Source organism: Schistocerca piceifrons, chromosome 4 (genome assembly GCF_021461385.2).
Source record: "Schistocerca piceifrons isolate TAMUIC-IGC-003096 chromosome 4, iqSchPice1.1, whole genome shotgun sequence".
Classification (NCBI taxonomy): Eukaryota; Metazoa; Arthropoda; class Insecta; order Orthoptera; family Acrididae; genus Schistocerca; species Schistocerca piceifrons.
The window spans coordinates 616318179-616343553 of NC_060141.1; the positions used below are offsets into that span (position 1 = coordinate 616318179).

The 25375-nt window shown below is 42.3% G+C and overlaps 1 protein-coding gene across 1 annotated transcript in view; it reads right to left on the reverse strand.

Moving 5' to 3' along the window:
* LOC124795119 (integral membrane protein 2C) overlaps positions 1–25375 on the reverse strand; it is a 35571-nt gene that overhangs the window by 1831 nt on the left and 8365 nt on the right. Inside the window, exons 4-5 of the mRNA XM_047258978.1 lie at positions 17479–17652; positions 17277–17391 (exon numbers count right to left, since the gene is read on the reverse strand). Of these exons, the coding sequence (XP_047114934.1) occupies positions 17277–17391; positions 17479–17652 (289 nt within the window). The remainder of the gene's footprint in view (positions 1–17276; positions 17392–17478; positions 17653–25375) is intronic.

The window sequence follows — 25375 nt, forward strand, 5'->3', positions numbered from 1 at the left end:
CAGGACAGACCGCACGGGCTGCCCCCTCCATTGCCAATGCCGAAGTAACCCTTCCCCGTCCCCCTCAGCAGTGCCAGAAGCAAGTGCGTCCCCACCACCCACCAGTGGACCCTCCAGTGGGCCCAGAGATGAGCACGCCACCACTGCCACATCCACCAGCAGCCAAGTCGACTGCTTGTAGCAATGAAGCTGTGTTCCCACCACCAGATCCTCCGGCTGCTCCTGGCACAGAAGATATCAGAACCACTCCACAACCCGCACCAGAGGCACCTCAGGCGACGCCAAACACTAGCGGTGACCTCTTTAGTTTGCTGGAAGATTTCAGAGAAATAAAAGCACTGTTTGTGGGACTGAACATGAGCACCCTGGTGCAAAAAGATAAAGAAACACTGGCAAAGGTCCGAGCAGAATCAGATATATTTTCCAAGTTGATGATAATAGTAGAAGCCGCTATGACAGTATTTGCCAATGGACTTCAATAGAAGAACATCCTTTCGAATTTTTAATTAGAATGCCCGTGGCATTACAGATAAAACCCTGCAGCTGCAGTCCTTTCTTGACCGGCACACCACAAATGTTGCCTGCATCATGAAGATGCATCTAATGCCGACCAACTCATTTAAGGTGCACAATTACTTGGTCCACAGGGTCAATTGACAAAACCACCCAGGCGGAGGACTCGTGCTCATTGTGAGGCAGATGATTTTTAAAAAAAAAAACACAACTTGATCACGGTCGAGGTGGCCGGGGCAGAATTAAAATTAGGCAACCAAGTGTTTAAAATAATTTTGGCCTATGAAACCCATGACCAACGATAAACGTCAAGACACCTTCAGGCCCTGTTGAACAATGACAAGGGAGTCATAGTAGTGAGGGACATGAATTCCAAGCATGGGTACCGGGGCTGCATCACCGAAAATGGCAGTGGGATGAGATTGAGATGATTTATCAAGAGCGATCCCTCTCTGGGAATAATTGCTCCCATGCCTGCCATGGAGGGCTGCAGCAACAGTTCACTAAAAGCTGGCCTCAGAACAAAGACTAAATCTGGAGGATGGCAAAAACAGACAGTTACTAACTGGGAACAATATAACGCCCTGGTAGAACACATCTGAATGACACCCCACACTTGAGGAATGAAGCAGAGGTGGATATGATGATAGAGTATTTTATAAATGTACTCCAGACCTGTGCTCAGGAGATGAGCACCAGGCAAACGACCAAACCTGGTGCTAGGGACCTGCCCTGATATCTGGGACCTGATAGCCAAGAAGTGGTGTGTGATGAGGGATTGGCAAACTTTTTGCGATCCTGCCAATCGTCACCTGCTTAGAAGACCAGAAGCCCAAGTAAAGAAAATGTTACAGGAGCACAGAGGGCCTCAGATGGAAAGAATGGCTCAGAGGTAGAACAGGACACAAGAGAAGTGTGGAAGATCGTGAAAGCTCTGAACACTACGCCCAGGGTACACAGGCCACTGTGAGGAGAAAACGGATTAGTTTATGACAACAAGGAGATGGCAGAAGTATTGACAACATCGACAACAACGTCACTGGAGTTACAATTCTGAACTGAAGTCATCGACGATGCGTGACTGATAGGCAAGCAGAAATAATAATCGGATGAGTGACAGCAAGAAAGGACAGAAACAGAATATACACCAGTTCCTGATCTCCTTTTATGTGCCTATATCAGACAACTATGGAACAACCAATCCCTCAGCCCTGACAAGGTCTGTATCCCTTACCCAAAACACCTTCCTCCTCACCTCACCACCATATACAACCAGTGATTTTTCCCTAACCTACTTCCCAACCACATGGAAAACTGCTCAGGTGGTAACCCTACCAAAGCCCAATAAAAAACCAATCCTACCTGAGAGCTACAGACCGTTTCACTCCTGTGCTTTGTACTGGTGTGCCCTATCCAGAGAGTCCTTACCAAATTCCTGAGAGACAACATAATCACCCCTAAGCAGTTTGGCTTCCATCCCGAACACAGCACTGTCCATCAATCCCTACATCTGGAAGAACACATATGCAAGATGATAGATATAAAACATAGCATAGAAGCAGTATTTCTCGACATCAAGAAAGCATTCAATAAAGCCTGTCATTATGGCTTTATATACAAGTTACTACCGTTAGACATTCTAGAACACACAATATGCAGAACTGACTCGTTCCTGGGACGGAGGCAATACTCTGTTACGTCCAGCAATGATGTTAGTATGCTCAGGGATGCTACGGCCGGGGTTCCACAAGGGTCAGTTCTGGGCCCCGCACTATACTTGTTATACAGAGTGTCCAATTTATCTTGACCCCCCTAAATAACTGTTTGTCCAGATGCAAATTATAAAATGTTTCAAGCCGTTTCTTTAGCTGTTAGGGGGACATTAATCAGCATGATTGCCTTCGTTGTAGCTTTTGTTTTTTTACAAAGATATGAAGAGTGGTGTGACTTTTTTAAATGCCACCCTGTATTTTTTATTCGGTAATTCATTTCCTCTCCTAAAGAACTATTCAAAAATGTATCACAGTGTACCATTCACTGAAACACAACTTTATTAATTACATTATGCAACATTTGACGTTGACACTCCCAGTGCTTAGTGCAGATACACGGGCTAATGGAACACATCCACATGCTGACGTTGACAGAGGACAAATGTAAACATAAGTAGAATGCATACCTATCGCAAACGAAGAGAAGGTAGAAATGCGATGTATCTATGGGGAATGTAAGTTAGCAGAACAGTAATTGCAATACTGCTTTCTTATGTATGGGTACATTTAGTACAGTAGTTTAGTCCTTTTAAATACTGTTGTGTGGAATAGGCATACAGTAAAGGCTGTCCTTCCCACAAACTGCATCAACACAATGTTTCTTTTATTGTTATTGTTGTTGAAGGTAGGCAAAATTCTAAGCAGGCAGCGGAACTGTACAGAGAGCGATATCCTGACAAGAACCCACCTTCCCGACGGATTTTTTATTGTCTTGTTCTGACGCTTCAGGAAACGGGAAGTTTCAACCCACGACAACGCAATCATCATAGCACTCGCACAGATGAAGCTGCCAAAGTTACTGTTCTCGCTTCTGTTGCTATGAATCCACATGTGAGCACACAACAGCTTGAGCACGAGATTGGCAATCCTAAAACCAGTGTTCTTACATGTCACTGGTTCCATCCTTACCATGTACGCCTACATGGTAATGATTTCCAGAATCGTGTACAGTTCTGTCAGTGGGCACAGCAGCAAATCCTCGGCAACCCAAACCTTCTCCCATGTTCTATTTACCAATGAATGTTCCTTCTCAAACACAGGACAGGTAAATACATGGAACGTGTATTATTGGTCCAGTCAACCCATGATGTCGTAGACAGGTGGAACATCAGCGTCAATGGAGAGTTAACGTCTGGTGTGGGATGCTTGGTACTACAATTATTGGCCCTTACTTCATCAATGGTAGTTTAAACAGCACAGCGAATGCCAACTTCCTCAGACAAATTCTTCCTCCTCTTCTGGATGAAGTGCTGCTAAGGACCAGAATGCTTATGTGGATCAACACAATAGATGTCCAGCACATAATGCCTTGAGTGCACGTCGTGTTCTGAACTGAAGGTATCCTTGTAAAAAACATGCCCCCCTGATGGCTAAAGAACATTTGCTTGAAACATTTTGTAATTTGCATCTGGACAAACAGTTATTTAGGGTGGTCAAGATAAGTGGAGCACCCTGTATATAAATGACATATCAAACTGGCAGGCAATGAACTGGCGCTTTATGCTGATGATACAGCTGTATATAAAAGAAGTAGCAACCTCAACTTTACAGTGAGGAAATTAAAGGATCATCTGAATGAAATAGTAAGCTCGTACACCACATGGAAGATTAAAATACATCCAGCACCAACAGTAGCGATAAAGTTCACCAGAAAGTTAACTTCCCCAAGCAGGCAGATTTTGGTTGTAGGCAGAGAAATCGACTGGAGCCACTCAGAAACCTACCTAGGACTGAGATCGATAAAAAGTTGACATTTGGGAAACACGTTAATAGGGCTTAGAACAAAGGCAGTACAGAATTTATTTGCCTTTACCTGCTTCTCGAGGGTGGAGGGCTGACTTTAGAAACGAAGCTGCGACTTCACAGAACTGTTATCCTCCCTATTATATTATATGGATCAGAAGTTTGGTCAATGGCGGCAGACACTCATCTGCACAAACTTCAAACTCTGCAAAACTGTGTCCTCCGTACTGTAGCGGATGCCAATAGATAGACGCCCAACACATATCAAAGAATTATTAGGCGAACCACCCATACTCACATACATTAAAAGAAAGTCAGTAGCTTTATATGAAAAGACTTCAACTTTGCCCCACCGGACTACCAGATACAGACATACAGTCATTCATTCAAACTATCATTTCCACGAATAAAATAACTTATTTTCAAACACTTGTTTAGTCACGCTAACGAGTCAGACGGGCAAAGTCCTGTGGTGCTTCAAATGGAAATACATATAGATAATAATGGTTGGGAAGGTGGGGGCAACAAGGAAGGAGCCAGGATGGGGAGGGAGGGCCACAGTGAAGGAAATGCAGCGTGGGAAGGAGGAATGGACTGAAATCTCTCAACGGCCCCGTATGTGCCACACACAAACTCATGAAAGAACAGCCCCTTGGGAACTCCATACAGCCTAGCCACGCGTGGGTTTGCCATGTGTAATGAAAATGGACCCTCTCGAAATATACTAAGGGGCTCACTGAGGTCTTCACAGACTGTAATTACTCTCCCAACCTTGAACAAAATCCGATCTCCCGTGCCTTATCTTTCCAGCCACCCCCACCTCCCGAAGTCCCACTGTCCGAACACAGAGGAGCATTCCCATTATGACTCGTACCACCCAGGCCTGGAGCAACTGAATTACATTTTCCGCCCCTACCCCACTGTGCTTCCCATCCCTCCCACAGTGGTATTCCACCGCCCATTGAACCCACACAATATCCTCGTCCTTCTCTACACAACCCCTGCTTCTTACCCCTTGCCTCATGGCTCACATACCTCTAGTAGACCCAGATGCAAGACCTGTCCCATACATCGTCCCACCACCACCCAGTCCACTCCGGTCACAATCACCACCTGTCCAATCATGGCAGGGCTACATGTGGAACCAGTCATGTGATCAGAAAGTTATGCTGCAACCATTATGCTGCATTCTACACGGACATTACAACCAACAAGCTGTCTGTCCGCATAATGGCCACCGACAAACTATGGCCAAGAAACAGCTGGGCCACCCCATTGCGGAGCACGCCACCTGATGTGACATTCTTTATTTCAATGACTGCATAATAACATGTGCCATCTGGATTCTCCTCACTAACACCAGCTTTACAGAATTGCACAGGTGGGCATTCACTCTACAACATATCCTACGTTCCCATAACCCTCCTGGCCCCAAACCTTTGTTAGTCATTGTCCTTACCCATCTAGCCCCTTGCCTGTTCCCATTTCAGCACTACACAATCCTTCATTCCATCAATGCATCCTCAGTCTTCTTACTTCTCTCCTTTCTGCAACCCCCCACCCCCCCTCACCATCCGTCTAAATTCCCAACTGCACTTTGCTGCCCTACCCTCTCTCCACCTCGCCCCTGTATGCTCCAACAAGCAGCACTTTCTGTCCCCCTGCTATCCCAACCCCTGCCCGGCGCAGCTGCCTCCTTACCCCTACCACCTGGTGTCTGTAATGCGCTGCCGCTCGCGGTCTGGCCTCAGCTGTCAGAGACAGAGTGAGTGAGTGAGTGTGTGTGTGTGTGTGTGTGTGTGTGTGTGTGTGTGTGTGTGTGTGTGTGTAGGGGGGGGGGTGTCTCATTTCGAAGGAGGCCTTGTTGGCCGAAAGCTCACTTTCCCGACACTTTTTGTTGTGCCTATCTGTGACTCGGAATCTCTAATACATGGTGAGTAGCAACTATCCTTTTCATAATATTGTTACATCATACCCTGGATTTTACATTGCCAGCATTGGTTAATTAGCTGCTATTTTGAACAATATATGTCAGCCAACTACACACGCAGAAACAAAACTTTAGGTACAAAAAACTGTGCTGGAGACTTTGTTGCTTGTACAAACACTTGTTCACAACTAGGTTCTATAACAATACCTGCAGATGGACACACTTCTAAGCAACTGCTGCACTGACTTGTCGGTTGCAGAAATGCTTATAAGTAGTAGGAGCACTGAGGTAATGGTTCATGTGGACACTTTTAAATGTCCGCTGCAGTGATCGTGTTAATAGAAGTAAAATATAAAATTCTCACTGAAATATTTTTGCAGGGTGAGCAGCAACTTTCTTTCTCATAATATTATAACATGGCGTAATGTACTTAATAGCTCTGAAAAGATTTGTCCGAAAGCCATCAACATTCTCTGTCTTGTTTATGTGTGTATCAACGACATGGTGTCCTAACAATTGAGTGAGTAGTTGCAATTACTCTTCCGATTATTTATTTGCAGATGGAGTGGACTCCATTGGTGGTGGTATACTTATTGATGCAAATAACTTATTATATCTAGCAATATGAAATTATTTGGTGACAGTAAACGTCACATGTCTGTTAAATTCCTCGCCCCACTGTCACTTGCCTTAGGCAGAGTAGTGTATAGTGGCAGGGTGTGCAGGGAAAGCTTGGATACAGTTACACATAAATATCCTCATCTTGCCTTGGTAATAGATGTCATCCAGTTCGGCACCAGAAAACACGAATTACTATAGCCTGTGGTAATAACAAGCATTCTGGTAAAATTCTTACCTGAAAAATATCCTGAGCGACTAGAAAACTAACTTGTGAGAGTAATGTCCTTGAACTCCTGCTAACAGACCAGAACATGTTGATAGAGTTAAATCTGAGGAGAAAATCTGCAACTATACATTTATTATAGTATCAGTGAGTAGGTAACACTAAAAGGAATGTTATGAAAGGTAGGAAAATATTTCTGTAAATCGGATATAAGAAGCAATGGATTGGTGATCACTGACAGCCAACATCATTCCTCTGCTGGGCTAAATTGGAGAAAATCAAAGGAAATGTATAAGATTATTGAACAATATCTTTTGGAAATTGCCATGTTAGGTAATGACTCCAGATCAAAGACGGCACCGTAATTTTCAACATTAAAATCTTTTGTTGATAATAGCTGAAAGAAGTCAACTGTAAGGAGAGTAATGCAAGTAATGTAGCATGTAATCTAAGTAATATATTACTTAGGGAACCATTAAAAAATACTAAGAAATGTTGATCTTCAAGTCAATCAAGAGACAAGTGTCACCTATCCAGTCATTCACTGAACATACTGGCACAATGACAAGGCTGAAACACTGAATTCTGTAAAACAAACTTGTTTCAATGCAGAAATCTGAACTTCATTTCCTCCTTTCAAACATCACATTGATACTGAAATGACAAATAAATGGGTCCAGAATTTAAAATAAACAAATTGCTCAATAGAGGAAACACCACTGCCTCTATTGGGTTACTTATTCAATCCTATAGAGGTTATGTCAAAGAATTTGCTCCTCATGAAGCAATACTTTATTATATGTCACTGGAGCAATGATAAGTTCTAAGCAATTGGAAAAATGGCATATGTCAATCTATTTTTCAGTGATCGATATCTAACAGATGCAAGCTGCTGTAGGCTTGTATTACTGACATCAATGCGTTATTTAACAATGCATACTTTACATTCACATATGATATTGTTTTTGGGGTGACCACAGAACTTCTTTGGAGGAATCTGCACGTATTCTGCAAGCAGCACTGTGTGAAATTCCACTCGCTCTCACTGAAATCCATCATCTTGTAAAATACTTTAAATGCTAAATACTGAAGTAACCAACACTTTGGGCAAATTGAAATGGCCTTCCTCAGAAGGTAGACTAATTTCATGGGAGAGTGGCTGGCTATGCACTTATAGTCACTTTCTCTATTTGTGCACAATATCCGCAAGATAGTAAAAAGCAATTCCAGGTTAATGCTGTGTTCTCTGACTTCCCAAATGAATTTGGTTGCCCAATGAACAAAATATGAGTTAGTAGAAGAATCAGCTCAGCTTTCTAACTACTTTTAAGATTTCATGGCTAACAGAACTCATTGTATCATTCATGTTGAGGAGTGAGTAAGCAGTTTCAAGAGTGCCCCAAGAACATATTAAAAGACTATTACCGATCATGATTTTTCTAAATGACCTGGTGCACAAGGCTGTTCATGGTGCATGCTGTTGTTCATGGGGAATCTAAATATCTGAAAATTTTGGTAAAATTTAGAAGTACCAGATAGGACTGGCAACTATCGTTAAGACTGGCAGTTGACCCACAACACAGACAAATGTAATGTATAGTGTGTGATTCTGAAGAGCTATTCATCTCAAATATTTCTAGAACAATTTAAATTTTATGTTATAATATGTAAAATAAGGGAAAGGCAACCACTCACCTGCAGGAGATTCATATTCACACTAGCTTTTGAGCTCTTACTCTTTCTCCACCAAAAGGGCATGCGAATGCGCCTGCACGCACGCACGCACGCACACACACACACACACACACACACACACACACACACAGAGAGAGAGAGAGAGAGAATGCATGTACTTTTGCTAGAGAAAGAGTGAGGGTTAGAATTCTAGTGTGAGTTTTCTGTTGTGTCATTCTATGCACCACCCGTCATTCTACTATAGGTGAGTGGTTACCTTTCCTCTATTTTATGTATTATTCCATCCAGGAATTTCCATTGTTATAAATTTTATATTATCAATCAACCACAATATTACAGCACTTCGTAATGAGGGCACTTCTGTCAGCTTATTGTGAGATTTTATTATGACATTTTACAGGGAAATGCTAGACTAGTTGATAGTATATTCATGCCTGTCTTCAAATCATTCACAATGGGATGCATAAAAATGCCATAGAAGTATTACCACCAAATGTTATTCACAGGCATCCTTAGACAGCCCATATTAAAACAATACACTTTTATACGTAGTTAGACACATGTATGTTAAAACAGTCTCTTATGTCAATGCATTGGACTTTTTAGGTTAATATGAATGTGTCTATTCTTTGAAGAAGTTACTGCATACAGAAAGCAATGAAATGAAAACATATGGACTGCCTTATCTTCTAGAGGTAAAAAGTTGGCACATTTCATTATGAAAGGTCTTAATGACAACATGAAAATTACCTGAACATATCACAATAATTGTTAAACAGCTCTAAACAGAAGAACAAGCAATTGCATAGTTAAGAACATAATATCAACAGTTAATGACAAACTAAACCCAGGCACTGTCATGTGGTGTCAGTGAACAGAAATAACTGCATTTTTGCTTGGTCTCACTTATCATGGCTTCTGTGAAGTCATACGTCAGGGCCCAGAATAAAGTACTGAGCTCCCTGGGTGACACCATATAACTCACTTTAAAAAACCTATCTGGGAATATCACTCAGTATTTAATGAAAGCAGTTTGAGAAGAATTTAACCGGAAGGAGCAAATGAGATCTCTGTCATAACACAAACATTATACGATTTATTTCCAAGAACTGTTTTATAACCCTTAAAGATAAAGGTACATCCTCAATCGCCTGTGTACAAGAAATTCTAATAGAATCCTCTGAACTGGAATTAAGAGATGCGTTCTATATTCTGCAATGAATGAAGTTGGTAAACTATTTGTTTCCAGCAGTCGTCAAATATTTGATTTTTAGCAAAGAAAAAAATTATAACACTATAAAATTAGAGAGAGACAAAATGGCTAGCTAGTACTTACATTCAGTAGTTGCTGTACTGCCAATAGATACATTCAGAAGCGAGGAAACTTATCCTAGCTTTTGAATTATTAGTTTATTTCTTTAGTGATGGAAAGGAGGACAGGTTGAGTAATGTTAGTAGGGAGCAGCAGGACACTCAAATCCCATGCTGAGAGCGTCCCACCTATTGTGGGTTGACACAAGGTGGTCCCTCTCATCTTGGGGTAAAGTGATCCGCCACTACTTTCCAATTTTCACCAACTTATCCCTGTTTCCTTCCAGAGAAACAAACTAGCAGTTATGAAAGCTTGGATACTTTTTTCTGCCTTAGTTTGTACACCAGCAGTACTTTGATTTCCATCTCCCGAAGTAGAAGCTGCCCAGCCTTGTAATTTTACAGTTATATGCATATGTTGTGTGGTCTTGGCTTCAGTGGGTGTTGTGCCTTGCCTTGCCTTGATTCGCCTTGCCTTGCCCCCACCCCCCCTCCTCCTCCTCCTCCTCCACCTCTCTGCATCCCCCCCCCCCCCTCCCCACAGTTGTCTTGTGCAATTTCTGTTCAATATGGCATACATGAAGGATCGACAAGTCCTCAAGTTGAATTGTGCAAGAACAGAGTAATATGTGGAAAGTCAGCTTAACTTTCATATGAATATTCTGAAGATTACCCATTCCTAATTATAGAGCAGTATCTAAACCTCAAGAGACCAGATACAAATTAGACAAACAAAAGGTCTGGAAAACCACATTTCAACAGAAAATAAACTACAAGAGTTAAGAGTGGCCTTTGAGAGATTAGTTTAGCACTTGAGACAAATGTGTCAGTAGCATCTGATCACTGAGCTGTGCACAAATTCCAGCTGAAACCTTATAAACATCAGTAATAAGGTGCACAAATTCAGATTGGTTGGTTGGTTTGGGGTATAAAGAGAGCAAACTACAGAGTCATCAATCCCTTTTTCCTGATGTAAGCAAGACTCGAGGTACAAAAACACCCTACACCACACCTAAAAGAAAATGAATGGAACAAACAAAAAATGGAGAAAACAAACACCACAAGGAAAAGTAGAAGAAGGTATTAAAGCCATAGAGCATATGGTCTGGACTGGCTGATCACAATAATAAAAAAGAGGATGAGCCATCCACTCTGCAACACATTCAAATGTCCACCCCAAATGACAAAGCAAGATGAACACATGTAAGGGAAAGACTATCACCAGACAAACAAATGAAAAGAAAGTGCGACAGAGTTAAAATGGAGGGAGGGTGGTGACCTCAGAGAGAAAGATAAATGCCCAACCTTAGATGGTACGATAACACCCCCCCCCCCCCCCCCCCCCCGAATCAAATGTAAAACTAAATCTGCTGTTGGGGCATTTTCGCCCAACACCAAAGGTAGGGTGTTGGGAAGGTTAAAAGTCCACTGCAGAGTGGCTAAAACCGGGCAGTGCAGGAGGATGTGGACAACAGTCATATGTGAGCCACAGTGACACTGAGGTGGGTCCTCGCGATGGAGGAGGTAGCCATGTGTTGGCCACGTACGGCCAATGCGGAGCTGGCAGAGAACCACAGAGTCCCTGTGAGAGGCCTGCATGGAGATCTTTCACACATTTGTAGTCTCCTTAAGGGCATGCAGTTTGTTGTGCATATTGAGATTATGCCATTCCGTATCCCAAAGCTTGAAAAACTTTGCGGTGTAATAATGATCGCAGCTCAGTTACAGGGCTGCCAATCTCCAGAAGAGGTTCTGTGTAGCCTGTTCGTCAGCCTGTCAGCAAGTTTGTTGCCTGGGATTCCAACATGTTCTGGGGTCCACACAAACACCACTGAATGACTGGACCATTCCAGGGCATAAATTGACTCCTGGATGGTCGCTACAAAGGATGGCAGGGGGTAGCACTGGTCAATAGCTTGTAGGTTGCTCAAGGGGTCAGTACACACACAAGAAACAACTTACCAGGGCATGAGTGGATGGGTTCAAGATCACAAGAAATGGCCGCCAGTTCTGCAGTGAAAACACTGCAGCCATCTGGCAAGGAGTACTGTTCAATATGTCCTCCATGAACATATGCAAAGTCAACATGACTATCAAGCCATTGAGCCATTGGTGTAAATCCCTTTGTGGCCTCGGTAAATGTCACGAATCGAGAGGAAGTGACAGCAGCTCGAGTACAGGTGGTAAAGGCAAGGACTCCACTTCAGACAGAAGAGATCGGACACGAAATGCGATCTTAAGTCCTGACCTGGGCCTCCGATGTGGCAGATGAACCACTGTGGATGGGAAAGGAGACAGTAATTCGGATGCTCAGGAGAACTATGAATGTGTGCATCATAACTGGCAAGCAGTTGTGCACACTTAATCTTCAATGGAGGGACTCTGGCCTCCACCAGGACACTGCTAACCGGACTCCTCCTAAAAGCTCCTGTTGCCAGTCAAACGCCACAGTGGTGCACTGGGTCGAGTAAATGCAATGCTGAGGGCACCGCCGAATCATAAACCAGACTCCCATAGTCAAGGTGGGACTGAACAAGGGCTCTGTAGAGCTGTAGCAGCGTAGAGCGCTCTGCACCCCAGTTAGTGTTGCTTAGGCAGCGGAGGGCATTGAGGTGCTGCCAGCACTTCCACTTCAGCTAACGAAGATGAGAAAGCCACATCAATTGGGCATCGAAAACCAGTCCTAAGAATCGATATTAAGGTAAAGTTCTGGTACCAGATGAATGGTACGACGCCAACAGAAGTAAACGACTTCACGGCTGAAAACTGAAAGCTGTGGGCTAGAGCCCATGACTGCGCCTTGTGGATAGCTCCTGCAAGCACCGCTCAGCAACACCAGTACTGGAGGAACAGTACCAAATGAAGAAGTCATCCGCGTACAGAGAAGGTGAGACTGATGGCCCGGCAGCTGCTGCTAGACTGTTAATGGCCACTAAAAATAAGAGATGCACTAATTACAGAGCCCTGCGGGACCCCATTCTCCTGGATATGGGGGGGGGGGGACTATGGGAAGCACCAACTCGGACACAGAAAGTACGGAGCGATAGGAAATTTTGGATAAAAATCAGGAGCAGGCCCGGAGACCCCACTCATATAATGTGGCAAGGATGTGATATTGCCAGGTCATGTATTAAGCTTTTCGTAAATCAAAAAAGAAGGCAACCATGTGTTGGCATCTGGAAAAGGCTGTTCGGATGGTAGACTAAAGGGAAACTAGATTATCAATGGTAGAGCAACGCTGCGGAACTGCCCTGGCATGGAGCCAGTAGGCTACGTCACTCCAGGACCAACACAAGGTTTGAGCACTGGAATGATGGTGCTCTCCCACCATTGCAATGGAAAGATGCCATCGGACCAGATCCAGTTGAAGATGACGAGGAGATGTCGCTTGTAGTCAGACGAGAGATGTTTAATCATCTGACTGTGGATCCGGTCTGGCCCAGGAGCTGTGTCGGGGCAATGTACAAGGACGTTGAGGAGCTCTCACTATGTAAATGGAGCACTATAGGGTTCAGTGAATGAGAGGACTTTCGTTTCCATCCGCCGTTTGAGGGTGCGAAACGCTGGGATAATTCTCTGATGCGGAGGTTTGGCCATAATGCTCAGCAAACTCTTGGCAATTGCGTTTGCGTCGCTAGATAACATGCCATTGACGTTAACACTGGGAACACCTGTCGGGGTCTGGTACCCACTAACACATCTGATCTTCGTCCAGACTCGGGAAGATGATGTATGGCACCCAATGATCAAGACGTATCTCTCCCAACAAGCCTATTTCCATCTTTTTATAAGCTGGCGAACGTGGCATGGAGCTGTTTAAAAGCTATTAGGTGCTCTAGGGAAGGGTGCCACTCACACTACAGCTCGCTGATGCTCTTTAATGGCCTCAGTGATTTCCGGTGACCACCAAGGTACTAACTTTCGCAGGGGGCACCCTAAAGGACAAGGGATCGTTTTTCTGCCACAGAAATGATCTTTCTAGTGACCTGCTCAACTACCACATCGATGTGGGGGGAGATTCAGTGGTGACAGCAGAGGGGAAAGCTTCCCAGTCTGCCTTGTTTAGCCCATCTCGGTAGACGTCCAGGGGATTGGGGCTGGGGGAGTGACAGGAAGATGGGAAAGTGGTCACTACCACCACCCAAGTGATCGTAGGCTCTCCAGTGGACAGATGGGAGAAGTCCTGGGCTGCAAAGGGATAAGTCAATGGCTGAGTAAGTGCCATTGAGCCACACTGATATGAGTGGGGGCCCCAGTTTTTAAGAGGCATAGGTCAAGTTTAGACACGAAAGTTTCGACCTGTCTACTTTGGCCGGTAACCACAGTGCCACCCCACAAAGGGTTATGGGCATTAAAATCTCCCAAAAGCAGGAAAGGTTTAGGGAGTTTTGAATCAGTGCAGCCAATGCGTTCAGGGATACTGCACCATCTGCAGGAAGACAATTATTTCCTGCGTCATCCTTATCCTAACAGCCATAGCTTCAAGAGGGGTTGAAGGGGCACAGGTTCACTGCATACTGAGATCAGGACAGACACAAACTCCACCTGGCACTCTATTATAGTAATTATGGTTCTTGTAATATTCCCTATAGCCGTGGAAGGCAGGGGTCCGCATTTCCGGGAACCAGGTTTCCTGGGCGGCAATGCAGAAAGCAGGTGTAAAGCTTAACAGCTGCCATAACTCAGCCAGCTGGTGGAAAAAACCGCAGCCATTCCACTGGAGAATGACATTATTGTGAGGCTGGAAAGGCATGAAGCATGCAAGGAGGCAGATTATGCCTCAGGGTCACCTGCTGCCACCGAGTGAGTATTTGTAGCCATTTCTATGGTGGATGAGACACAGTGAGATCCAGGTCCTCAGGGGATGCTGAGATCTCCACCTCATCCGCAAATGCAGAATTGGTAGGGAGTGGTGGTTTTGGGGTCACCAGAGGGTCTTTTTCTTAGTCGACTTCTTTGTTTGCTTGCCCTCTCACTTCTCTTTAGGGACTTGCTGGGAGGAGTTCTCTGAAGTAGCTTCAGGCACGGACGAAGACTGTGAAGCTCTTCATCCAGCAGCTCTTGGCTCCTTTAGCCACTAGCGAGTGTCTGCAGTGGAGACCTTGGGAGAGAGGATCCCAAGGGGCTCCTTCCGCATGAGAGGAGCTGGAGGAGGCTGTTGCTTCTCCAGCTGGGCGAGGGGACCAATGACCCCTACATTTGTCGGGGGGGGGGGGGGGGGGGGGGGGGGGGGGGGGGGGGGGGGATTGCTCCCAAAGCAGGTAGGAAGGAGATTTTCTGCCTACCACCAAGGGGGCAGATGCATTCTGCAGGCCCAGAGGGCCCGCGGCGTGGCACAGAGTCTGGTACGAATGGTACCTGTAAAGGCGATGGTAATGTAGCTGCAGCATACGTGAGCGTCAACCGATTGGGGTGTAATCGTCCAAATTTACATTTAATCTCTTGGTAAGCCAAATGGTCCTGGGTCTTGTGCTTCATGGTTTTCCGCTCCTTTTGGAGTAATGTGCAGTCTGGCGAGCAGGGGGAATGCTGTTCCTTGCAGTTAATGAAAGTGGGAGGAGGCGCACAAAGAGTACCTGGATGCAGTGGACGTCCACATTCTCTACATGTGGCATTTGAAGAGCTGCGGCAAGACATGTCCCCAAATTTCCAGCACTTAAAGCACTGCATAGGGGGAGGGACGTATGGTTTAACGTAACAGCGGTAAACCATCACCTTGACCTTTTCAGGTAATGAATGACCCTCAAAGGCCAAGATGAAGGCACCGGTAGCAACCCTGTTGTCTTTGGATCCCCTGTAAATGTGCTGGATGAAATGAACACCCCACCATTCTAGACTGGCATGGAGCTCGTTGTCAGACTGCAAGAGGTTGTGATGGAAAATAATCCCCTGGACCATATTGAGGCTATTATGGGGGTGACGGAGACAGGAATATCACCCAGCCGGTCACAGGTGAGTAACGCCTGGGACTGGGCAGGGATGCTGTCTGAATCAAGACTGCACCACTTCTCGTGTTGGACAGTGCTGTCACTTCCCCAAACTTATCCTCGAGATGTTCAACAAAAAATTGAGGCTTCATAGATAGAAAGGACTCCCCGTCCATTCTGCTACAGACTAAATACCGTGGCGAATATGGCTCTCTGTGCTGTAGCCCGACATTACTCCATGGTGTAGCGAGGGAGGGAAGCAATTTAGGGTCATACCTGTCGGCATTGTATTTGATCTTGCCCTTCTTAGAGACTGCTGGCACCATAAGGTCACCAGCAAGAGATGACTTAGTCTGCTTCATTGTGGGTCATCTGCCCTGATGCACCCACTCCGATCAGGGGCTCTCTCCACAGATGCCAACCAGCCATAGCAAAGGCCAACTGTCATGATGGCCATTGCCAGGGGTCCTGATGTCCCAGGAAGACAGGCATCTACTCCTTGGCATATGTGGAAGTGTACAGCTCAAGCATCAGCAGTGTGATCCCTGTGCTGTCAGGGGGCTACCACCAAATGGGTACATGATGGCCACACCACAACAGACTGGCTACCATGCTGGATAGTGGGCGCAGAGAAATCCAATACTGTCATGGGGGCAAAAGAAGACAGGAGACAACGGAAGAAGATGACATACCCCGAAAAAAGTGCCCTCGCCCAAATAACTGAATTGCAGGTGGAGATGCAAAGCCATGACAAGAGGTTCAGGAGATCGAATCTAAGGGCACTATGGGTAACTCATGCACCATGTAGGGCATCCTTCCCCATATGGCCCACACTTCTGTAGAATTTGGAAAGTGGCAGGTCAAACCATAGAATGGGACCTGAACTTATAGAGCCGAAAAGTGTGAGACTCCTTTTAGTTACCTCTTACAACAGGCATGAATACTTTGGGCCTATTCTAACCTCCGGACTCGCAGGGGAAAATTCAGATTGGCTATTGCAGAATGTACATTACGCAGGTCGATCCTTAAGTGTTCCTTTTCTTGATGAAGCACAGCTGCATTTATCAGGGTAAGTGAACTTGGTGGACAACTGGTATTAGTGTGTTGAATATCCTAGGCAGTTACATTGAGATCCTCTGGATTGTTGTGCACATTAGGTGCTACACAAATTACTGGATCTATCATTCTATTATTTTTCCACGAAAAGTTTTTTGCGAACGTCATATGTAATGACACATTTTCCAGTATCGTACTGTAAGTTTTAATTAGAGGGTGGTTCGCACAATTTCAGAACAAACATCGAAGGAAGAGCAAAACAGTTACAATAGACTTTTTGTATACATTTGCAATTTAAATGCACTTCCCACTGAACAAAATGTTCTTTTCTACTATGACTGTCACAGATTCTGAATATGTCTACAAGTCAGCCTTAAAATAATGTAAAAGCTGTTTTGGCAAAAAACGTATTTGATGCTGTTCAGTTCAACCATAATTTTATATTTTACTTATATAAGCAGTTTAAGACTTAAAAACAAACTTACCATTCCACATTTTTTTAATAAGATCCAACATGCTGTGTGGTGGCAGTACGCGACTGCGATCCAGAGGCATTACAAAACAACGCTGAGAATCTAAGTCAACAATGCCAGTTTTGTTCTGTAAAAAAAAGGGGGAGGGTCTTTGAATTATTCAGATTTTCATTTTAGATACGTAATACAAATACCTACAATATTTCATGCTTACAGCATTGAAATCATGAACGAATCTTCCTCTTCGTCCTCCCTTGAATTCAGGAACATCAATTTTCTCAAAATCTTCATTTACTAAATCCATTTCAAATTCTTCTTTGAAATAGCCTTCCAGCTTGTTGGTTTCATTTAATTCATCATCATCAGAGTCCCTGGTCCTCGCCCAACTCTGAAAATAATCATCATTTGATAGCATTTCACTTTCTTCAACAAAAAGCTATAATTTTTTTCTTGGGGGGGGGGGTGGGGGGGGGGGGGGAGGAGGAGAGAGAGAGAGAGAGAGAGAGAGAGAATGTAGTGATAGGCACCTGAAGGAAGTACATACATATAAAAACATTGATTTTTAATCTTATTACTACTGCCAATACAAGTGAAAGATTTTTGCACAACCTCATGGAGCTGTGCCAATGTCATAATTACAGAGAAGGTGTAGGACTCTCTTTATCTAATGGGTGGACTTAAACATTGCTGTTATGCTTTCCTAGTCAACAAGGTGAGATCACCATAACATCCCTTAACTTTCTTCTTTTTCTCTCTTTCAATATTTTGAATTTTCTCATTATACTTAATTGTGTACACTGAGGAAATACGAAAGGATTCATGTGTCTGGTATTGGCATATTATTTATTTTCATATAATGTATGCGGAAAAAAGAATATGAAATATGCCACCACTGATAAGACACCTTTCTCTAGAGTTAAAGAGTGCAGTAAGTACTTAATGATTACCCCATTTTATGCAGATTTCTCAGCAGTAAAGTGTGCATGTACACACACACTCACTCCTTTGCTCCTGAAAGATTTTACCGTGTCAGCAATGTAGCTCGTCTTTGGTGAAGACTCGCTTCAGGTTGAGTGCGTGAGGGGTGAAAGTTATGGAGTGGGAGGAAGGGGTGGCTGGCGGCTGGTAGGGTGAGGCAGCATGTGCAGAGGATAGGAATGAGGCAGCTGTTAGGTCATTCTGGCCACAGGCAGGGGAAGTAGCAGACAAGAAACAATGATGTGGATGTGTGGATTTGGAGGGAGAGGGAGAACAGAGGGAGAGGAGACTATGGAAAGAAGGAGTGAATACAAGATTAGAAGTTAAAGTGATGGTGCAGGAATAGAGATGTTGCAGCAGTTAGCAGAGACTGAGGCCAGGAATACCACAGGATAGAATGAAGTGTTGCACGAACAATTCCCATCTATTTAATTCAGAGAAGCTGGTGTTGGGGGAAGGATACAGATGGCACAGGTAGTGAAGTGGCCACTGAAATAGAGCACATGGTGCTCAGTAGCATATTCCACAGCTAGATGGCCAATTATGCTTTTGACTACAGTTTGGTGGTGCCATTCATTCGGATGGCTAACTAGTTGGTAGTCATGCCCACAGAAAATGCTGTGCAGAAATTACAGCTGAGCCAGTATATATGACATGACTTTTTTTAAACGTGGCCCTACCTCAGGCAAGATGGGGCGAGGAGTTGGGAGTGCAGCTCATACAGGCAAGGCTCGTAGTTAAAAATTCTGAAGCAGAGCCGCCCCAAATGTTATACAGAAATATATCTCCCAATAATTTATTACAGTTTAATTATCAGAACACTTTCTGAATACGTCCCACACAAAAAAATGACAGTCAATGTTTTTGGAACTGTTGATATTTAACGCCTTTGGATCAATCCAAATGCAGTGGTCCAATAAAAATTAAGTTGGTTGCTTGACCATTTTTAAATATTTTATTTTTTTATATGTGATTACCCTATATTTGAAACAATCAAAACAGTTTTTTTTAAAATATACCTTTCACCTTTACTGAATGGCAGCCATTTTCTTTTGTAAGCAAAAACTGTATAACAATAAAAGGAACAAGGCATTCCCACAAATTCCTTGGCATTACAGAAAACTTAGTTCAATGCTATGTAACATCAGAAACTGAAATTTATGAGGATCACTGTGTCAGTAAAATTATATCTCTGTCTTTAACGTTGAATTACATAGTGGCATGTGTGTGTGATGGACAGTGGTGGCTTACAGAGGTTGAAAGAATAAGTTTGGAAAACAATTATGTTTTTGTGCATTTTTACCACCCTGCTGGTCCAAGAATAACATTCAAGAAATCTACTAGTGACAAAGTTTGGATACCAAAGAAAAATGTTTTAAGAAAACATTCAGTGCTTGAACTTACCACAGCAACTGGGAGGTCTTATTCTATATCACAGAAGCTGTCTGAAGAAATAAGTGTTCTCAACATTCACCAACAGGTTTAGGAACAGTCGCATCTTGAAGGATGTTAATTGAAAATATTTATTTTAAGTATTTCAAAATAATGTAAATGTTAATTTCGGTGATGTTTCCACTTTTTGTATATAATTCAGTACCTTACTTCAGTAATAATTGATTATATCCCTCCAATATCACACATGAATAGGCAACCACCATAAGATAGGTTGTAGAGTAATGTGAATTATCTCCTCATTTTCAAAAATTCATATCTTTGTTCACAGTCAGATACCAATGTTGAAATTTTTACAGCAAGTTGCTATCATATAGGTGTACAAACTGTGCAAAAAATCATATTTTTATGTTCAGTCCCACCTGAGATAATTAATCCCAAACTTTACAAAAATTGAAAATTTTCAAAAATTCATAAAAAATTGAGGAAACATCTGTAAGTGTTATTGCTCAATATGAGGCTAGTAGTTCATGATATCTAACTACAGGAAAAAATAGACTCTCATAAATCACTCCTTGGTTGTTATTTTTGGGCCTAAAAAGTGGATTGTTGAAAATTTGGATATCAAACTTTGTAGGTCATTTTGACTGGTTATTTATGAATTTAGGGTATTTTGTGTAACAGACAATATTGTAGAGGACACTTTTCTAAAAACAATCATGTCAATTTGCAATGTTATAACTTAACCCAGTGCAGAGATATTAAAATTTTCACCAATGTCTCCAGACCGAAAAATCGTCGCGTGCCTACAAATAAAAACTGCCGCCATCCAGTAAAGGTGCAAGATAAATCATTTTAAAAAACTGCTTTGAACTTCTCAAATATAGGGCAGTCACATATAAAAAATTAAAATATTTAAAAATGGTCAAGCAACCATCACTGGACCACTTCATATGGATTAACCCTTTTTCTTACCAGTAGTAGCAAATGCTGCAGCTTGAAATTCCACTTAGGTCCATGTAGTGATAGGTTCTGTTGGGTCTAAAATGAAAGTTTTGGGATTAAAGCTAATGATCACCATTATTTTTTATTACTGAGTTGCTGTTTCTTGGTCTAACCTTGCAGCAAAAGTGTGCTTTTCCTTCATATGTGGACTAACTTCTTTGCAACCTCTTCTGCGCTGGAAACTGGGAATATTCACAAATCTAAACACTACTAAATGATCAAAACTTTTCTCAGGTACCTCCATGTATTGATTCTTCGTTCATAGTCAGAAAACACTTCGTAAAATTTTGTGCTATTACATCTACTCAGTACGAAACGACATTAATGATATTTCAGCTTCTTTTCTTTCTGTGACATCACGCCAACATTCACGGTACTTGCTGCTCTACAGCATGTGGTGTATCTAAAAGCCAGGATAAGACTGTATAGAATAAACAGTGCAAATCAGCTGTTACCGGAAAGCATGATAAAGCAGTTGTCGTCGTTCTGCCTTGCAGAAACATTGTGTCCACCTTCACCAGGTTTCATGCACAAATGAGATACAACTCCCAAACAACAGCCAAGTCTAAACAAAAAAATATTTTTATGGTGGTGACCATCATTTGTTGGTACTATAGAGAGAGTGCAACCTCTCACTTCACCACCACATATCCCCCTTTCTGAGCGAATTATGTCACAATTATTGAACATAAAAAAATAAGCAATACTGATATTACTGAAAACCTTTAGTAATTCATATACAACCAAGTTGTATAAAGTATTCATCTTTTCCTATTTTTCCAACCATCACTAATGTGTCTTCTCTTTAGAAATCATTATTATATATAATTCCATTATGAACTTTCATCATTAACCTAGACTCATTTTACTCTAAGTTCTCTGATCACAGTTATAAAATAGACACACTTTTAACATGAACTGAATGTATTGAAGTAAGGTAGCACTATCAAATGCTCCAAACATAAACTGCTTTTTAGATTATTGCTATTACTTCTTGGCATGAACTAACCACCAGGAGGGCAGCCCACAGAGAGAGCAGCAACACAAATAGTAACTTCCATTCAATTGGCCAACCAACTTCTACAGAAAACCAAGGCTTATGAGCCATACCTCATACTTTTCTTCATTGCCTTTAAGAAAGACACGTAAATAGACGTATTTACTACTTAATCTAATTGTAAGCTGAGCTAACCTCTTACAAAATTCCATATTAACCCTACCATAAACCTTAACCAATCACAAAAAAGGTAAAAATATCTCTGGTACAAAACTCTTAAACAACCACGTTTCTACTAAGTAATAGAAAAGTAATATTTTTACAATTTGTGGCACAGCCAGAAAACCAGGGTAGTCACACACTTAGAACAACTAGGAACTTCTGTCGTCTTGCATAACACAATCTTTTACTTATTATTTATATCATGAACAGCCTAAACAACAAGACATCTTGGCTTCATGTTAGCATGGCAATTACTACACATATACAGGTACTTTTCTCTTTCTTTCCCCATTCAATGGGGCACCACTAACAGCCAGCATCTATAAAGATGGTTCCAATAATATTATTATTAATAATAATAATAATAATAATAATAATAATAATAATAATAATAATAATAATAAAGTTAATGTATTTTCCTATGTATTTTGTAAAAGTGTTCTCTTCAATGTTTTTGATTAGGTAGCATGCACTATTGTATTTTTGTTTTCCAACATAATGTACACAAGTGCAGAAGTGTATGCTTTCTGCTTGCTATTGTTTATGGTGTACTGTTATAGCAGGCATCTGTTGCCAGCAGTTAACTTCAAGTTTTCATATTGGTGATTTCGTGAGCAAATTTACATAAATCCACTAATTAAACACAAGCAATATTTTTTGCCAGCAAACTTTCTTTTATAAAAGCAGACTGTGAAAACAATTGTTTCCACTGGTTGCTTCATATTTTGGAAATGGAAGGGATCAAACAACCATTAAGCATCCTAATCCACGCATATGGCGAGTAAAGGTGGCTGTAAGATGCTCGTGACCCAATGCATCATAATAAAGCATGTTAGCAATTGCTAATTTCTGAGTAAATTTGCATATAAATTTACATGTGTGATTTGGATTTTGGTTCTTAACTGAGAAAAAGTTCAAATTTGATTACATGTTTTGTTTTCAACGTGCTAGGAAGGAGAAACTGGGTATAGGTAGCGAGCGAGTCTGCTCACAAAATGAATAAACAAATTGTTTAATTTTTACCTCCAGCCGGGTGAAATTACCTCTTACTATGTCACTTGATCAAATTCCTTCCTGTATCACCGAAAGCACTTGTCAAAACAAGCTACACCCACTCTCACTAAGTTCTGAAATACCTTCAGCTTCTCCAGCCTCAATTCCATAATTAACAGGGAATACATCCCCCTGCTATCTTTCCTTCGACCCAGCTGGGTCAAACCCAACAATGTCTGGATTTTTGTCATGATCATCATCATCATCATCATCATCATCATGCCCCAATTCTATCAGTTACAGACATTGCTAGGGCAACAACTTCAAAAACAACTACTGTATACATGTAAATTTAGATAAAATATCCTTGTGGAACAAGAATCATAAAATAAAACAAAAAACTGATATTTTTTTTTGGTTGGAGCCACAGTCATGCTATGTTTGAGACGTCAGAATGTTATGAAAACAGCGTAAGGCAGAAATCTGGATTGTATAATAATAAAATAGAAATTACTACATTCAAATGGCGGCAGCAACATTCAAAGAAATGAAACAAACAGTAGAGCTCATAATTCAGAACAGTGATAATTCAGTGACAGCTACATAAGACAGCAACAATTACTTAATAAATAGGAACCATGAGCTCTTACAAATTTTTAATTCAAATGAATGACTTTACAAGAAATCTGATATTCTCCTTCCAGTTTCATGCCTTTTTTGTTGTCCAGTGTGCATGCATGGATTTGCACCACGAATATCCTGCACGTATGTTGTAATCGGTTGATGTGAATCAGTTTGAAATTCCAAACACGTATGCTTAGAGTGCCGCTGCAGATTTGTACACCTAAGGTGCATCCCGTAATAGGGGCTAAGTGTGCAGTGTTAAACATCCTTTAATCAAAAAACAAAATCATAGTGGGTCCAAGTATTTCTTAGTTATAATCTTCATTTGTTTCTAACATAAGTGGGACTGTAATCATTATCTTGCTACTTTTAAACTACATAGTGTGTTATTACACCAAGACAGTGAAACTCCACACACAATAACATCTTAATGCAAATCATTTTAAACAAATTTTTATTTTATTATCTAATAAGTTGTGGGATTCCCACCAGTCATAAAAAAATATGGATATCAGAGGCTTTCCTGTGTTAGAGTACGCATGTATTACAGTATTCCACATAAATTAATTGGCCCCGTAATCTGACACCAATGAAGTGGGCCCTTGGACAGCACAGTCCTATTTCACTAACAGCTAATTTATTTACGTTAGCCAGTTCTGGCATCTCTTACATTGGTGTCTGGGCCCTGGCGGCATCTCGCACTCACAAAGATGCCTTGACTAGGGGTTCCCACTCCATGTTTAGATCTTATCTCGTGTAGCAGGTTTACTTCGAAAAAAGCCCTGTTTTCTCTGTTTTGCTCACAAAAGCATCCTCTGCTTACCTTGCTAAAAAATGACTTTTCTCCTTCTTCCAAATTCAAATTGTAAAGCAGCTCTACTGGTTGCCCCATGGAAAATGCCACTGTGCCTTCAACAACCGATGCCTCATGCCATCTCCTGAAAGGAAAGCTGGTTGGCTAAGAGGCAATGATATGTGCAGCTGTTCACTCATCCCATCTGGTAACTCGTCCAGGAGTGACCTCTCCTGTCTGCCTACATGACCTGACCATGCCTGCTCACTTGCAGCACAACACGTTTCCAGAGTGGTGTCCTACTTAGGTGAACCATGCAAGTAACCTATAAAATGTATTCTATGTTCATTAGCTACTTGCAATCACTGGTACTGATACATCTCATTAGTAAGAGGGATTAATTATTCTGATTTGGTTAGACTTTCCTAATTCGATTTCATATTAGTTCTGGCCCAGTTTTGAGAAAAATGGTCATATATTACAACCCATTATGGTGAAATTTATGCAGATGCAGTTGCATTCAAAACTGTTACAGTTGAAGTGCATCAAAGAAATCTGATCTATCTGGCATCAGATTATTTGCTCATTTGAGGCACTGTTTAGGATTTGGACTGTGCCAAGATTACACAAACAGTTTATTACATTCCCAACTAAAATGCTGTTCCATAACTCATTCAATCTCTCCATTATTTTTCTGGTATCAAGTTATTTCTTTTATCAGACCCAAGCCTTACCCCCATGACTTTGCACACGTATGCATTGGACACAATACTGCCCATATCTCACCCCCCCCCCCCCCCCTCCGTCTTTTCCAACTCTTCCTCTGTCACTGTGCACATCATCCAATCACCTCTATCCCCTCCTCATGCCTCCTTCTGCCCCTCCCCTCCTTACCCCTCCGTCCATCTCCTCCCCACCCCCTCCAGATTCTGTCTCCTCTTCTGACATACTATCTTCTCCCCCTCTTCCCCATGTCTCTGTCCCTACCCTCCTTTCCCCGTCTCTCTAGCCATCCCCTCCTGCATCTCTCCCTCCCGATCCATCTTCCCATCCAGACTGATACTACAACACGACATTCCTTTCATGCTGAACACCCCACCACGTCAG